General features: G+C 36.6%; 1 protein-coding gene across 5 annotated transcripts in view; it reads left to right on the top strand.

The window, feature by feature from the left end:
• CHD9 (chromodomain helicase DNA binding protein 9) overlaps positions 1-12,017 on the top strand; it is a 100,993-nt gene extending 88,976 nt beyond the window's left edge. For all 5 annotated transcript variants that reach the window (XM_062586880.1, XM_062586878.1, XM_062586879.1 and 2 more), the window contains 6 exons: positions 698-866; positions 1,963-2,102; positions 2,613-2,834; positions 4,176-4,304; positions 6,713-6,817; positions 9,106-12,017. In XM_062586880.1, coding sequence (XP_062442864.1) covers positions 698-866; positions 1,963-2,102; positions 2,613-2,834; positions 4,176-4,304; positions 6,713-6,817; positions 9,106-9,969 — 1,629 coding nt within the window. In that variant the 3' untranslated portion in view covers positions 9,970-12,017. The remainder of the gene's footprint in view (positions 1-697; positions 867-1,962; positions 2,103-2,612; positions 2,835-4,175; positions 4,305-6,712; positions 6,818-9,105) is intronic.
• Positions 12,018-17,099: the final 5,082 nt, after the last annotated feature.

Raw genomic sequence — 17,099 nt, 5'->3', positions numbered from 1 at the left:
TGGGGCATTCAGTGTATATGCATATATATATTTTTAGTTTGCATAAACCACTGGAGGGAATCATTGTTATTTCCTCCTTCAAACAGAAAGTTTGCTATTACCTTGCTTCCTCAGACAGCCTATTTTTTGCAGTTTCTAAGAATATGATCAATAATAAAAGATGTTTCTGTTCTGTTTGGCTTTTTTGAACATTGTGGTGTGTCCCACGCAACTAGTACTTTATCATTTTGTGGCCCTTTAGAGGGTTGCAGGTCAGTTTTGCGGTTTTATGTACAGGCTAGAAGCTTCAGAATGCTTAGGGTTTTTTTTATTTTTATTATTTTACTTTTTTTACACCTGCAATTTAAGACCTGTTAACTAGCACATAGAAATATATGAAACTTTTTTCCTGTAATTGGATATGACGTTTTTGTAGGACTAGATTAGGGAGTTAGACAGCTGTTCAGTGGCTTGAGTTTTCTGTGAAGATACTAATTATTTTAAATCTATGTTCATAGAAGTAATTCTGTGAAATTTCCAGACTTTTTTTTTTCTTTTCTTTTTAACATGGAAGAGAAGCAGGACTCAATTTAAGATCTGCAGTTTTCATTCTTCCTCAACTCTTCTGGAGTAACTGTTTGAATGTGAGAACCCTGATTATGAAGTAGTCATTTCTACTTCAGAAGAGACTGTTCTAACCCTGGGATTTATTTAACAGGAAGGTGGTTTGAAATTGACTTTTCAGAAGCAGGGACTGTCTCAGAAAAGGCCATTTGAAAGCGAGGAAGGGGCATTGGGACAGCAGCAGTACCTAGCTCGGCTTCGTGAACTCCAGAATGCTTCAGAGACCAGTCTTGTCAACTTCCCCAAATCACTTCCGGAATCGGGTATGTTCTGTGACTTTTTAAAATATCAGAGGGCATAGGGATTAGTAGTAAATCTTCTATTTGGGGTGATTCTGTTTGTCTCCATACAGTAAAGGAAGAGAGAAATTCACAATATTACTTATTCCAAACTGCTTTCTAGAGGAACTCTCTCCAGTGTGCAGGGAATTTAAGCACCTAAGCTGAGGTGTGGAGTTAGACAACATGAACAGCCTCACAGTATCAGTTAGTGTAATGCTTGTTTATTACAAGTATCCTATTACGCATTTTAAGCATCCTCAATAGGAGGTTTTAATCATTTTAAAGTGTAACATCTCCATTGACTGTAATAGACATAAATCAAAACTTGTGGCTAGTTTCTAAGCGAAGATGAAGAGTTCCAGTTTTATGCCTGTGTTATTGTCTTTGCACTCTTCATATTCTTTCCTGTCTCCTGCAATGAAATAGTGAAGAACAATAGTCTAGAGCCAACTTCTTGTTTTCATACCTTATTTTCCTGATAGTTAAGAGTAGATGTACATTAACAGAAGAAGACATTGAGACTGAAATAGGAAGTTAAAATTTGGATTAAAATATTTGTAATGAATAGAATTGAGTGCTTGTTTTAGGCCAACTTCTGATTAAATGACTGCAAATCATTGAGACACACACATACATATGTGTATATATATATGTAAAGGAAATATTTTTTATTTATATTAAAAAATACTAACCTTCACTTCCATTTTGTGGTTTCTTATTCTTCTTTTACAACATATCGTTAAAAACTTGTTATAAATGTTGTTATAAACATTTATGTAGGGCTGTCTGCCAGTGTTTGTGATGTCAGTGGTCTTTAATAGCTCTTCTACTTGTACAGGTTTGTTTGGGGATGCTTTTAAATAGGAAACTTTTATAGTAGAGTAGCTTTTCAGATCCTCATATTAATAACACATTTTAAATGGTCATAAAACAATAGGTAATTTCTGTTACGTATTATGCGTAGAAATTATCTGTACTGGTACTACTTAAAGTAATTTTATTTATTTTTCTTCTGATATGTTTCTTGTTATAAACAGCTCAAGCTTCATTAATTTTATTGCTTCATTCATTTTGCTAGGTACTTCCAGTCAGTTAACAGCTAGTGCCAATGGAGTGATAGTTGACAGTCAGCCTGTAGTGAAAAAGAGAAGAGGAAGAAGGAAGAATGTGGAGGGAGTTGATGTCCTCTTTATAAATAGAAATAAACAACCTAATCATGTAAGTAAATTTGAATCTATATCCAAAAATAAGGCCCAATATGCTGTTAATCTCTTAACCAAGCATTGACCCGTCAACAGTCAACAACAAGTTTATTACTCAAAACAGTTTTTTCTGAAGTTGTTAGCTGTAAATTTAAGATGACAAAATGAGAATTGTTTCATTAAATATTACCAAAATGCAACATTCGCAACTCTTTATAAAAACTAAACTATATATAGTTCTTAGTTTTGATAAAATGTAATTAGTAATGTATTACTAAAAAACATGACATTTGACATAGCAGCACTTTCAGATATCTTTTTCCCAGTGCCTTTTCTGCCAATATGTGTTACAGGGTTTGACCCTACAATGACTTAGGTGGAGCTTATCTTTGTGCTAATGAGTAGGGTCTCTGAGTTCCTGGATGTGTGCATAATGGCTCGCAGGACTGTGGCCTTTGCTGTATTGTATATAAAACAGTTTCTGTTTTCCATAGAAAACTTAATCAAATGTTTTGAATTTCTCCAGGTTAATCCAGGTATTAACTCCTGTCAAGTTGCTGCAGGAATAAACCCAACGCTCGCTCACGTTCAGTCACAAGGCATGCTTGATGCGGAGAGTCCAGTTCCTGTTATTAACCTAAAAGATGGAACAAGGCTCGCAGGTGATGATGCCCCCAAAAGAAAAGACTTAGAGAAGTGGCTGAAGGAGCACCCTGGCTACGTTGAAGATTTAGGAGCTTGTATTCCTGTGAGTATTCTTTTCAGCTCTGCTTTAGCTCAGCAGCAAAACATCTCTCATAGCGTACTTGAATTTGTATTGTATTTTACGTGGAATTCTCTCTTTTTTGTTGTTTATTCTTCTATATTGCATTATTTAGGAAGGAAAATATCTGTCTCCTGGAATTTCTTCTTACATAATTTGTGAGCTCCACTAGCCTTCCATTTCTCTCGCAAATATAATTGCTAGGAAAAAATAACATTAAATGTGTATATTTGATCATTGTCTAGTTTTACATAGATCATAAGAATTATCTACAATAAGAAAGTATGTTTTACTACGTTAGCTAGTTAGAAATGATCAGAGCTGAAAATACGTAAAGGTGAATTTAGTGATGTGCAAGGGGACTGAAGATTTGATTGTGGAGTATGTCTCATCTACATTTCAGTGGTGTGGTAGTATCGCATTGTGCGAGTATGATGAAAAGTGGCTTTATATCCTGTCGCCATGCAGCCTGTACTGCTGTGAGGCTGTTTCGGCCCAGGTGCAGGACATAGTATTTTTCCTTTGTTGAACTTTGTGAGGTTACTGTCAGCTTGTTTCTTCAGCCTGTGGAGGTCTTCCCGAATGGCACTTACCCCAGCAGTGTGTGAGCCACTTTCCCCTGCTTGGCATCATTTCTTGAGAGTGTATTCATCCTGTCCCACTGTCCAGATTGTTAATGAAGACACAGGATAAAAAGTGCATTTCCCGAGAGTTCCATTTTTCCAATAGTAAATAAGTCAAACTTGACAAAAATAGACCGGCTTTTGTAAATCCTAAGGTTATTAACTTCAAGAAACCAAAACAACGTGTAGGGGCGAAAAGGCTAGTTGTTCTTTTTGTTAAGAACGTTCTCTGTAGTAACATGTTTTGCTCCAACACGTTTTTTTCAACAACTGTGTGTCTGTGTTTTGCTGCATCTGTTCCTCCTTTCTTCTCTCTGTAGTCTAGTGATTAGAAATAAGAATTGAGATAAAATTTCAAAACTTCCAATGAGGCATTTTTGTCTCTGAATTAAGGATTGTATTTAGAACACCAAAGTATGTACTAAGAAATTAATTAAATATGCAAAGAGCATAGTATAAAATTCTGAGGATAAAAATCTGCATTTAGTATTTTTGAAGCGATATAGGCTGTATAAACTAGATAGTCACACAATCACACAATCTATACTTTCATTTTTTTAAGTCATAGGAACAACTATCCAAAATGAGTAAAAGAAGGTGACTTCAAATGAAAGCCTGCCTAAAGAGAATTTGCCAGTATCTTAACATATTTTGAAACAGTTATATCAGAAAAATATTTGACTTTTTAATTCCTTTGTAATAGAGAATGCAGCTGCATGATGGGAGGCCTAAACAAAAAAGACACCGTTGTCGAAACCCTAATAAACTGGACGTTAATAGTCTGACTGGTGAAGAACGTGTTCAGCTCATAAACAGAAGAAATGCAAGAAAGGTATTCACGTTACTGTCTTCATTCCTATCTTGCCAAAACCAAGTTACCTGAAATGAAAAACACTTAATATTCAGCCAGTTAAATTTTATGTACAAATTAAATGTTTTTGTGTTGCATTTTTGGCACAAAATAGGAAAGTCAATGGCAATGTTCTAGTAAGTATTTTGAAACTATGGAAATACGCAAGATTGCTAGAAACTTACTCTGGGGTTTCTGTTCAGAACTGAATACTCAATATACTGTGCTATCTATCTATATATATATATACACACATATATATGTATACTGCAGTGCCACTGACTGAAAGTGAATTCCCATACAGAGGCTATCCTGTGAAATATTTTGTTCCATAGTAAAACTGCTTTAGACAGATTTTGATATTTCTATTACAGTAAATATAAGGTTGTTGTCTTTTCTATGTTACTGATTTAATTTAGCTGCAGTAACTTTTGCAGAGGAAGTTTTTATTTTCCATAGAATCTTTTTATCTTGAAGACTGGCAGCAAAGAACACTCTAAAAAGACCCCACTTTTACGTTTGAATTTCTCTTAACATAGTTTTCTGTAGGTTGTACTAATCAAATAGCAGCTATCTGAAAAGTTCTAAACTTCATGCACATCTTACGATTTATGTCATTACTATTGTCATTACTTATGTCATTACTGCTTTTGAAATGGTTAAAAATACATTGATAGTGTATCCCACGTAGGAACTCGTTCATCAGAATTTGTTAAATCCTGTGTGCTGGAATTTGAGGGGAAGGGTCTATCTTTTTCCTTATCTCTGCTGTTCAGCATTTATGATTCACCAATATACTTGTAAATCAAATTGCCAAGTTAACCAGTAGTGCAGTAAGGGAATAAAAGAGGAAAGGGAGTTCTTGTGTGAAAACCCAGGAGGGGAAGGTGAGATGCTTAGGTGGTATTTACAGGTTTTTCAGTCAGATGATCAAAGTTTGGGAAATATATGATGAATTCAAGCCTTCCCCCAAACTCCTTTTAAAAGCAGTATGCAAGAAAAGCACCGCAGAACACTTGTTTGTGGAATGAATTTAAACAGTTGTGTGGGATGGTGTTTTGAATGCCAGCGTTGTACCAGAACAGCGGCGTGGTGAGGGAGCCTTTTCGGTACTGCATCACTGCACAGACCACTTTCTCTTGTGATACTGCTGCCGTGACTTTCTGTTAGAGAGCAGCTGCAAGGAAAGCAGAGTTATTTTCATGCTGCTATTTTAAGGTCAGAAGCTTTGTGTGTCTAGAGAAGAGAGGCAGAATTTGAGAGTCCTTAATCTCTTCAGTGCATTGAGGCGGCAGCTCTGAAGCAGAGCCTGTGTAGTGCTAGTCCCTCGATAGGCAGGCGCGCTTGGCTTCTCTGTGGTAAGCCATGCTCTAGGGAACCCTTTCAGAGCTGATGATGAAGGAATGAGAGATTTGATCTTCGTTTGCGGTAAGAGCCTGTTTTCATGATGGCTTTTTTTTTTTTCCTTTAAGAAGTTTCCCCTGATAGCTGAAACACTCTTCTGTTCCCTTTTATTATTGTCAGCATTCTCACTTGACAACCTGCCCCAAGCTCGTGTGGGTCACCAAACTCTCCAAAACTTGTGTGTGGTGTGGGTGGGTGTTGGTTGGTTTTTTTTTTTTTTTTTTTTTTTTTTTTATGGGGGGGGGGATGTAATTGGGATCCACATTTAGTAGCATGGGGGAGGAACAGAAAGCAGAAATATGAGTTGATGTTGCAATTTATTATAGAGAAAGTTGAGCAAAAACTGGAATTCTTTTCCCTCTCTTCTTTTTACTAGAGACAATCTGAATCAGTTTATACTTCTGGCTAATCTGTAAACTTAATTCCCTGCTTGTATGATTTTATTGCTGAGACTTGCTCTCTAGCGATCTTGACTCAAAATTAGTCATCTTTGCATGAAATAAACACAAGAATTTTACAAGAAAAGCAGAACCTTTTGATAGAAGTATTTTTAGAAAGTGACTGACATGATAGGATAGGTACTAGATAGAGGAAAATTGTAGCAAATATGATTGGATGTAGCAAATACGATCTTGCAAATCCTTGGACCTCTGTTGTTCTCTGTTCACTGTTGTGCCTGCTGTTCCATTCACTGCATGGCTAAAACGAGCTCTGTCATTAATACTTAATCTGATAATAGTAGGAACATCGGTTACTGAAGTTACAAAGTATGAGTTTAATAGATGATGATGTTCAGAACAAATTAAGAATATTTTGCCTAATCCAGTAGAAATAATCAAATGCTGTGTCTTGTTGATAATTTTAATTGGGGCTATTTGTATTGTTTTACATAAAAGGCAAAAATGAAAGTGTGTGACAGTCATGAATGTTATCTATTTTCATATTAGAAGAGAAGTATTTCTTGACTTCTGTCTCTTACTTCTCAGGTGGGGGGTGCTTTTGCTCCCCCTCTGAAGGATTTGTGCAGGTTCTTGAAAGAAAATCCGGAGTATGGAGTGGCTCCTGAATGGGGAGAAGTTGTAAAACAGTCTGTGAGTATTTGCATAATAAGATACCTGTGACGTGAAACGCGTCATAAAACACAAGCAAACAAAAAAGACATGTTTTTTATTTCTGGTGTATTAGTAAGTGTAGGGTTTGAGTCCATATTAGGTTTTCTGGACAGCTCAGTTCCCTAAAGTGGCACAGCTCCGAGTAGGAGGAGGGAGGGGGAGGCAGTGACAACCCCAAATTAGAGATTTGTTTCAAGGTGCTACAGAGCTGTGACTTCTGCACCTAGTAAATACAGCCTTGAAGGTTTTTAGGCAAGGTGTTAGTCCACGGAATAATTTCTTATCCTTAAAATTATAGTTATGAAGATAAACACTATTTTAAATATTTACTTTTAGTTTTTAAATAACTTACAATGTACACTTTTAATTCTTACAAAAAGAATGTTATCACCTATCAAAATGTAAGTCAAGTAGTGAAATGCTTACTTTCTTTACTTAGAGTTTTTGTTTGTTTTTAACTAAAAACTGGTTTTGAGATTCCAGTGGAGGGAGCGAGGCTAATAAATTTTAAAAGCTTGGTATCTTTTAAATGGTCGTCTTTTCAGCTGAAAATATGAGTAATATCTGTACATCATTAGTGAGGTGACTAAATTAGACTTGTATTAGAGCTTTCAAGCCCGATTTTCACATGCATCATTTCTTTTGTGCCCATTGATTCCCATTGCCAGTGTTTTGGGGAATATTGCCCTACAGTTTTACCATTACCAGTCCTGTTCGTGTAGGGATTTTTCAACAAAGCTGGTGGTAAAAGTAACGTGTTCCCTTGTAGCCCTGAGCTGCTTGCTAGTAGCAAGATCCATTTGGTAAATAACTTTTCCTAGACTGGAACTTACCAGTGTAGCTTTAAAGGGGTGCATGTGTCCCTGTATTTGTATGCTGTGTGCTCCCATGTGTACCTGCATATATGGACATAATTTTACATTTAGATCACAGTTAACAGGGAGCTTACAGAACTAGAGACACTTATAGACACAATTTCTACATGTTTATGTCAATCAAATAACTGGGCAGCTGCCTAGTTAAATTTTATGTCCTGTATGGATAGATGGATATACAGACCTGTGAGAATGATTTCAAAGGTCACTTTAAGCAATTTTATCTCTTTCTGATCAATTGTTAGAGACCATTTGAAAAACTGCTACAGAAAAAAAAGATCTATCTAGAGACTTGTTTAGTTTATGCAACAATACCAAAAACTCTGATTTATTAAAAAGTAATTATACTAGAATTACAAAGGTTATTTTGCTTGAGATTTGTTTTTGGTTAAGTACAAAAAAAAATGCAGTCTTATTTCTTCCTCTACTAAAACTTGTCAGAAGCATGTTACATTAATGCTACATCTTCAGCCTCCAGCAAAGAAATGACTAAGTCAAATTCTGTTCTATTTCATGTTAGCTAAATTGTAAATCTTTCTGTCAAGTTCTAAATTCCACTCTCTCCGGTACCCTTGTGGGACATTCTGGTAGGAAAAAAAGTAACTAGGAACAGGATTAGACTGCAGTGAACAGAGGTGTAAATAACAAAGAATTCTTTCTAGAATTTAGTACTGTATTGTATTATGGAGGTGATTAACAGTTTATCTTCTGATTGCCATTTTTAAAAGGAATTTTGAAGATAATGCATTTTAAAGAATGTGTTAATGTACAATTACAGTTCTTTCTTCGTCATCAGACAAAGGACTTATAGCGGTAAGGAGTGCTATGCAAGCCCCTAAAAGAAGTGCTCTGAATTTCATTTTAATTGAGCTTGAGTCTCTCTATTTATTCTTAAGTATATGGATGATGTAAAATATGAAGGCATTAAATAGACACTAACAATAGTAAAAAGGACTCAGACTCCTGATCTGTGTGAAATCACACATTTATATTTCACCTCAAATTGAGTAACTAAGTTCTCTTTTTAATGAGGCAGTTACAAATTAAATGACTTGAATGTGGTAATATCCCAAAGCAGTGCTATGTTTTATATCTTGAATTCAGGTTGCTCCTCTAATTAGCTGTACTTGGCGTGATCTACAAAGAACCCTCCAAAGATGAGTTAGCAGAGCGTCTTCAGAGGAGACATCACAGTAGAGACCTCACTGGAACTGAGATTTAAATGCTTGAGATGTGTTAGTGCAAAGTCACCGCAAATTGCAGCGAGTTGTCAGAATGTCAAGTTGCTCTGCTAACCTGACAGAATAATCTTTGATATGTTTACTGTATGCTCGGGTGTTCTTCATTTTCATGCTTTCAAAATGCTGAAAATACATGCTGCATCTCTTGCAGGGGTTTCTTCCAGAAGGTATGTTCGACCGTATTCTCACGGGGCCTGTTGTGCGGGAAGAAGTGAGCCGGAGAGGAAGACGGCCGAAGAGTGGGATTGTCAAGGCAACAGCAGCTGCAGCCGCTGCAACAGCAGCCAGCGTCTCGGTTAACCCTCTGCTAGCCAACGGGTTGCTGCCGGGCGTGGATCTGCCCAGCCTGCAGGCCCTGCAGCAAAACCTGCAGAATCTGCAATCGCTGCAAGTAACGGCGGGATTAATGGGCGTGCCGGCAGGCTTAACCACTGGAGGGGAAGCAAAGAGCGTGGCTGCCATGTTTCCCATGCTGCTGTCAGGGATGGCTGGATTACCAAACTTGCTGGGCATGGGCGGACTTCTCACAAAGTCGACAGAATCTATTTCAGAGGAGAAAAAGGGAAGCGATTCAAAGGAGGCAGATATAAAGAAAGAAAGGACAGAAGACCAAAATATAGATATTGGTGGTGAAAACTCTGTTTCAAATTCTCCTTCGACATCCTCTGCTGCTGCAGCTGCCAACCCTCTATCTCTTAACCCGTTACTTTTGTCCAACATACTTTATCCAGGGATGCTTCTCACTCCAGGCCTTAATCTTCATATCCCAGCTTTGTCTCAGTCCAATATTTTTGATGTACAGAACAGTGAAAACAATGACACAGGCTCAGCCAAGCCCACAGAAGAAAAAGAGGAAAATTCTAGGGTTAGAGATCAGGAAGACAAAGGGGGAACAGAGCCAAGCTCTCACAACGAAAACAGCACAGATGAGGGTTCAGAGAAAGCAGATGCTTCATCTGGATCTGATAGTACATCGTCTTCATCCGAGGATTCAGATTCTAGTGATGAAGACTGACCCCAGACTCTGCACTTAAATTATAAACTGATTTTGAATTTATTCTTTAATTATTTCATTGTAAATAACCCAGTGTTGAGTGCATCAATGATTTGCTGACCGAACATTTCAGTATTTGTTTAGAAGTGCAAACTGCTTTCAGAGACGTTTTGCATGTAATATTTCTTGAAGTTCATAAGTTTCTGAACTTGTATGTACTATCAAATACACAATGGTGTAAAATTACAACAAAAGGCATTATAATTTTGTTGGGGGGTTAATTTTATGAAAATAATGCTCGAGTAAGAGCTGTATATTTAATATATTTGCAGTGAACACAGAATACTTTATGCATATTATTGATTTAATTTGAATATAGTTTTACAGCCTCCTTGACACTTATAATTTACAGATCAAAACTCAGCAATAATTTGGGCAGCTAATGAATGTCATGAAAGCTGTAGAATCTACATCACCATCCATTGCTTTAATTACATGAAAATGCTCTAGTGTTGTGATGCACTGCTGTTTCCAATTCAGGTACAAGTGTGTTTAAAAGAAGATAAATTTTTTCCCAATCAGCCAATTAAACTGGCTACCTGTTACCTCAGCTGAGTTAGTTTAGGAAGTTTACATTGGTTTCTATTAACTTGTTTTCAGGTTTTGTTTTCTTTTCTAAAGACATCCTGTATGATATCATGTTAAAATCTGAGTTATCTGAGATATGACTGTTGGGTTGTTTTTTCTCATTACAAGAGTTTGACAGTAGTAAAGGGAAATTAAAACAAACAGTCTTATCTCATGCTACTTGGCACCACAGAGACCTATTTAGTTTACACCTTGCAAAGTTTTGGGCTCCCTGCACAGAATTAAAAGTCACAAAATAAGGAGTAGTTTCCCCAAGACTCAGAAGAGGCAAACTGTCATAAAGTGCCACTGAAAAGACCTTTCAACACTGCATACTTCATGTAAAAACTGTTTGTTTGCTTTGTTTGTGTAGATTTCTATTTGTGTTTTATGTCATAAAACCTCCTGGAATTACCAGTTAATAATGGTAAATAAAGTATAGATAGTTCTGAACTCCTTTTGAGTTTAAGCTTCTCTACAGATTTAAATCTGACTAAATATTAAATATTACCCCAAATCGTTATTGGGATATCAGTTCATATATTATGCTGAGTTGCCCACTAAAGAAAAAGCACTTTGACTAGAAAAGGAAGACAAATTATTCCTGGAAACCACAAGAACAGGGCATAAAGCATCTGTTTAAGTCCAAATCCTTAGAACCCTTTACTATATAAAATCTGTCTAATATTTGATGTGTGATATGATTCCTCCTTCTTCTTAAGCTGCTATTACTCTGACACAGTAGAGGCCCAGATTCACATTTACGAAAGTTCTGAACTAAGTGAGATTTCAATTGACCTTAGTTATATCATTTGTGGTCCAAGAATAGGCAAGTGTTAAGAGAAAGTAGATACAGGTACTGGTAGAAGTCATTGAAAAAGCTTTACAAAGGGATAAATTTAAAAATAAAAAACAAAAAGCTGTATATTTTGATATAGTTCTGTTGCTTGCTTGTACAGTAAAACTACTGTGTTGTTTTTTTACCAAGAACTTTACCAATGAAATATAAGTTTCTATGTGCAAAATAATTAACCCTATGATTAGAAGCAGTATTACATGTAATTACACAATTATACAAGTACCATTTGGATTGTGCTGGTTACGTATTTTCCCGAATAGTATTCTGGTTTTTGGCCCTTCATGCAGTGTCTTAGCAATAGTCAAAATTTAAAAACTGCCAAGAGAAGGGGGTAGCAATTTTTCATCATGAGAAAAATGTATTGCATATTTAATATTTTGCCCTTTGTAATATAGCACTTTTATTTAACTAGGATGCATCTATGAAATAGCCAAAGTTTTACAAACAGTTATTAACTTAGTTTGCTGATGGACTACATCAACAATACCATCACTTCCCACCCTTACCCCACAGAAGAAATCCTAAATCTTGTGGCTAAAACAAATTTATATCAGATTTATGAAATAAACTATTTTCCTAATTATGCTCAAGTGAGTTTGGTTACCATTCTAGTGATTCTTTCTATGTAATAAGGCAATTACAGTTTAAAGTAATGAAGGCTGGTGTAGACTTGAACATAATATATCGAGTTTATTTTTAATCAGTATGAATCAGAAGGGGAAAAAATGTCCCACTATCAGCTATAAACTATATGCAAATACGGTTGTATAAAGTTAAGGGTTATAAGGAAACCTCAGTAGAATTACACTAATACTGAAGTTAAAATTAAAAGGATATCCAAGGTGATGATAAAGTGTGTGTTGGTAGTTACTAAAAGAACCTTAGCTGTTATTGCCTTGTATTTCTATCCCTTGTTTCAGGCTTCATGATCCAAGTCTTAGTCCAGTTTTTTCTTTTGGACATTTGCAATATTTGCCAGTTGTGTTCTGTGTAGTCTGAATTTGCTTTCTGTAGTTGAACAAGCGTCTTAAAAAGTCATTTGTAATTTATTGAATTACTTTCTATGATGTTCTATAGAGCAAATGGAAGTTTAATTATTTTTTATTAAACATATTCTTTGACTACCCATGATGTCAGCCTCAGTATGTGAAAATACTGTTGTCTGTGTAAGGATTAAACATTTATCTGTGAGCGGCAAAAGTTAAGATTGAATGTTACAGTCTAAAAATGTAGTTGTTCACAAGATGTTAGAAAGTCAAGCCAGAGATATAACCTTTTTATTTTCCCCACAAACTGAGGTCAATGTTTTGCTGCTGTTGTATAGCCTTTCTGAGAATCAGTTTCAATCTCCTTCCTGTAATTGTTGCCTTACAACCAAAATAAGCTGTTGCTCCCTTCCTCTGTAGTTATGGTTAGGAAGGAGAACGCATTCTTGGTCTGGGTTCAAAACTTGGCTTGATGTGAAGTAATCATGTGTCTACTGTTGTTCCAAGGTTAAAATGTTGGAAGTGGATACCTTTTGAATTTTTCTTTTTAAAACTCTACATTACTTTTTAGATGCTTACTAAGTCTTTTAATTTTGTACACAAAACAGACTATTGCTATTTTTCACATATTCCATACAGGGGATGGACATTTCATTTTGCAGATCAGTTTTTCGATAAGATTATTTTCATGATGACTAGGTATGGTGTTGGTGTTTCATTTCTTACACACCTCCAAACTCTTTATGAATCAGTATCTGCAGCTGATGATCTGTTCAGACTATTAACAGGTTGTCCTAGACAAACTCCAGCCATATTTATTTTGTTTTGTCTGAGTAAATCCTTCTTGCCATGTTATTTGGTAATGTATTTGTCAGTTATTGCTCTGTACAACAGTACTGGTATACCATCAGGTTCACTATTTTATGCCTACATTTGCAAAGTAGCGAGATGATGTGTGTGTGTGGGTGCTCAGGTGCTTAATGTAAAGGGATCTGGCATGTAGCACTGTGTGAAATTATGCTGTGAAACTGATTAGCATTTGGCTGTACAATTTCTGATCTAGTTCAGCTGTATCTATAGTTATCTCCAACATGAATAAGCTCTAACATAAGCCACAGTGTAATGTGAGATTTACACTGCTGCAGTTGACAAACATCTCAAATTTTACATCTGTGCATTGTAAGGATGTTATACTGGGATTATACTGGGGTCTACAGAAGAGACCCTTATACTAGTGTAGCTATGAGAGTTTGCAAAGTAAAGCGCAAAACAAAACTACTCTGGGCTGTCTAAACAGCTCTAATGTTATACAGAAAATAGGTATCATTTCTTTGCCCCTTTTATAGAGGAAAGGAAAGCAAAGACAGTAAAATGATCATAGATTTCCATAACTGGACAATAACAAAATCTTGATCCCTTTGTTTTAATTTCTGTAATATGAACTAATTTTTTTTCCATTAAAAGATACAGCAAGGGCTTCTGATGGTTAATCGTCTCTAAAGGTAAGTTTCAGTTAATATTTTCCTGAGGAAGAACATGTATTTTAGTCAATATTTTAAATGCAAATATGTATGAGCAGGATTGCTGCTAGTCAGCACTGGGTATTTACATACAGTGGCATCTCGTTGAGAACAGCAAAAATAAGTCGGTATCTCAGCTGCTTCAGTTCACTTCCTGGTGCATTAGTGAAAATCCACTGTAATGAGCAGCTCGTGCTAATCGAGCAGACTGTGATCTCAGGTAACTGGAAGAGGAACAGGCATTTCTTTCTGTAGCTGCTTTTGCTATGTAGTGTGCAGCCTTTAGCAGAAAGGAGGGGGAACACAGCTGGGTACTGTCAAAGCCTTTATTTAAGGGTGGCAGTTTTTCCTTTCAGGAAGCAATGAAAAGCCCTTTTACCAGTAACCTGCCTTCTACTGTATTTTTCTATTTACAGTAGAAACTCATGTACTTCTGTATATAGAAAAGCTTGCTAATGTTTAAACATTCTGTGAACATGCTAGACAATGACGAAAGATCAAATACCCTTATTTGAGGGGTATATTTTAAATACTTCAAAGGAGAGGCTTTGGAAAAGGTTAAACCCTTTTGGTCAGGTTATTTACACTGTCAGGGTAGAGAATGTCATCAGGCAGAGAACAACTACAGAGCTGGTTTTGAAGGGGCCAGGTGAAAATGCTGGAGGATGTTACATTTCAGGCTGCCTTCCCCCCCCCCCCCCACCCCCCCCAAGGCCCTCCAGCTGAGTAGAAGTTAGCTTTGTTAGCTATTTGGTCTTCTAGGAGGAGGTCCTTGCAGAGATACTCATCTTGGTACAAATTGGATGTTTCTGCTTCTGCATTTGAAAACGAAGAGATCAGAGTAGACAATCTAACCCATTAACTGTTGTTCAATTAGGTAATATCTGAGAGTTGTAAGTGAAAAAAAATTTAGGAGAAAAATATTTAGCTTCTAGTAGTGATGCTAGAGCCTTTAAAATGTTGACAACAGAGGAGTGCTTGAATACATTATAACTCTAGTAGAGTGAACAAATTACATAATTTACCATTGCTGAAGATCCAGCCTGCCTGAAGTGATAATATTTTGACTGCTTTATTTCAATTTTGAATGAAGTATTTAAGGAAGAACGTCCACTGAGAGATAAATACAAAGAATTAAGGGAAGATTTCCACAAAGTAAGCTAGGTAAAGTCTTGAAACTGAGATGTATGTATAGGTGAGTATCTCCATTTAGAATGTTTACGTCCTTAAAATACTTTAAAGTACTTTATTGTGACTTACACAACTTGAACTTTGGGTTGAATTTAGAGTATTGAATACTGTAATGCAAATTAAAAGTTATCTAACATTGATTCTTTTTTGAAACGTGTCCTATTTAAAATTAATCACTGTAGCAGTTCTCTTAAAAAAAAAATTAAGATGGAGGCTATGAGGGTTTTGTTTGTTTGTTTGTAACTCTGTTTTTCTTTGAACTCCCTCTGTAAGTAAACCACTCCACAAGAAAGGAGACACGCACTACTCAGAGGATCCTGCTTATAAGGTCATTCAGCAAAACAAGAATTCATTTCCATGTGTTTTGTCCAATTAAACCCTGAACAAGATCTAAGAGTACAAAATTCTCATTGGTGTTCTAGATAACTAACACTGAGCCAAGCTCTCTTACTGTCACTTCTGCATGTAAGGGAGGATGCTTAGGGTAATTCTTTGGATCCTAACATCAGATGTAATACTGGAACCTCTTTTCACCAAAGCTCACCAAAATTGACAGTAAGTCCTTCCAGCTGTCTCCAGTTCTCAGAAGTGAGCAGCTTTTGATCTGGTAGCTGCTGCTGCGTCAGCTCCTCCATGTCATGCTGTTTCATCTCAATTATGTCTCTCAGCTAAAACAGGTGGTTGGAGCTCAGCCCTTTACTCTCCTGCAAGGGAGTTTCTAACTCCTAGTCCTAGGAAAGATAAATATACACCGCTTTCTTTTGTAATGCAGCAGCAATTTTAAGCTGAGTAAATACAGAATTCAAGTATCTGTTTATAAATAATGATGGGTGTCTCCGGGTGCTGTCCAGACTGTCCTGCAAAGGCTGCCTGTCAGATGCAAGTAAGTTTTTTGGCAGTGTTCAGGAAACTCTGCTTCTAGTTTTAATACTAAATGAAGCTGTGGTGGGAGAAATTCGGCTGACTCTGGTATCTCAGATTGTTCCTTTTCTGATTTTTAGTGCAATGAACACTTCTCAGAGACATGAGGAGAAGAAACATGCTCCTTTTTAAATGGAATCTTAAATCTGTCTGTGATCATTTGTCTCCATCAGCTGAGGCTTAAAGAAGGATATTGAATGTTTCAAGATTCCTGATGAAGTTCTGCAGACTGGCAGTATTGGAAGTAGCAGAAGACTGGCTGTGCTGGGAAGGACTCAGGGAAGGATCCTGGGAAAAGGTTTCTGTGATGCACATTGTTTCTCCCTCCACAAGTCTCTTCAAGAGCTGGTCACTCTGGACTTCCCTAACATCAGACTTTGACTGGTATGTACCCAGCCTTACCTGGGAGCCTACCTTATTCTCTGGGGGTAGACAACATTAGCCACTCTTTTGAATACTTCCTTTTTGCAGAGGGCATTCAGTATTTTAGGTCAGCACAGTTAGGGCCCGTGTCACTACTCTGCAGCTGTTTGGCTTCAAGATTTGCTACTCTTTCCTTGTGTTTTACAAGGAGACTGTGGTTTCTTACTGGAGGAAACAGTAAAGAGAAGTCATATGGCACAAAAAGATTTCAGTGTCTTTCTAAAATGTCTAAAAATGCTTCTTGTGTAAAAATTCAATAGTTAAATTAAAAATAACCTTATTTTAAAAGTTTACGTGAATGTTCTTATTTAGAAATCTTACACCACTTATAAAATGTGGACACATAGGTATGCAGGTATTATCACAGCACAATAACCTTATCCCTATCCTTGATTTTGTTTATCTCTTAATATTTGGGGATTTTGTTACTTTTTATCCAAATGATACTTTCAAGTAGAAAGCAGAATTAGTGTAAACGTAGGTTAACCTAAAAGCCTTTGAAGTACTATATTGAGACTTCTGCGGGCAGGGAACAACCCCTCCGTGCTGTATCTCAGACCTGCTAGCAAGTTCACAGCTCCCCGAGATAGAGATGTGGGGAAATACATCTCGTCCAGCCACGTT

The sequence above is a fragment of the Rhea pennata genome, chromosome 13 (genome assembly GCF_028389875.1).
Source record: "Rhea pennata isolate bPtePen1 chromosome 13, bPtePen1.pri, whole genome shotgun sequence".
Lineage (NCBI taxonomy): Eukaryota > Metazoa > Chordata > Aves > Rheiformes > Rheidae > Rhea > Rhea pennata.
This window is presented reverse-complemented; position numbering and strand designations above follow the sequence as displayed.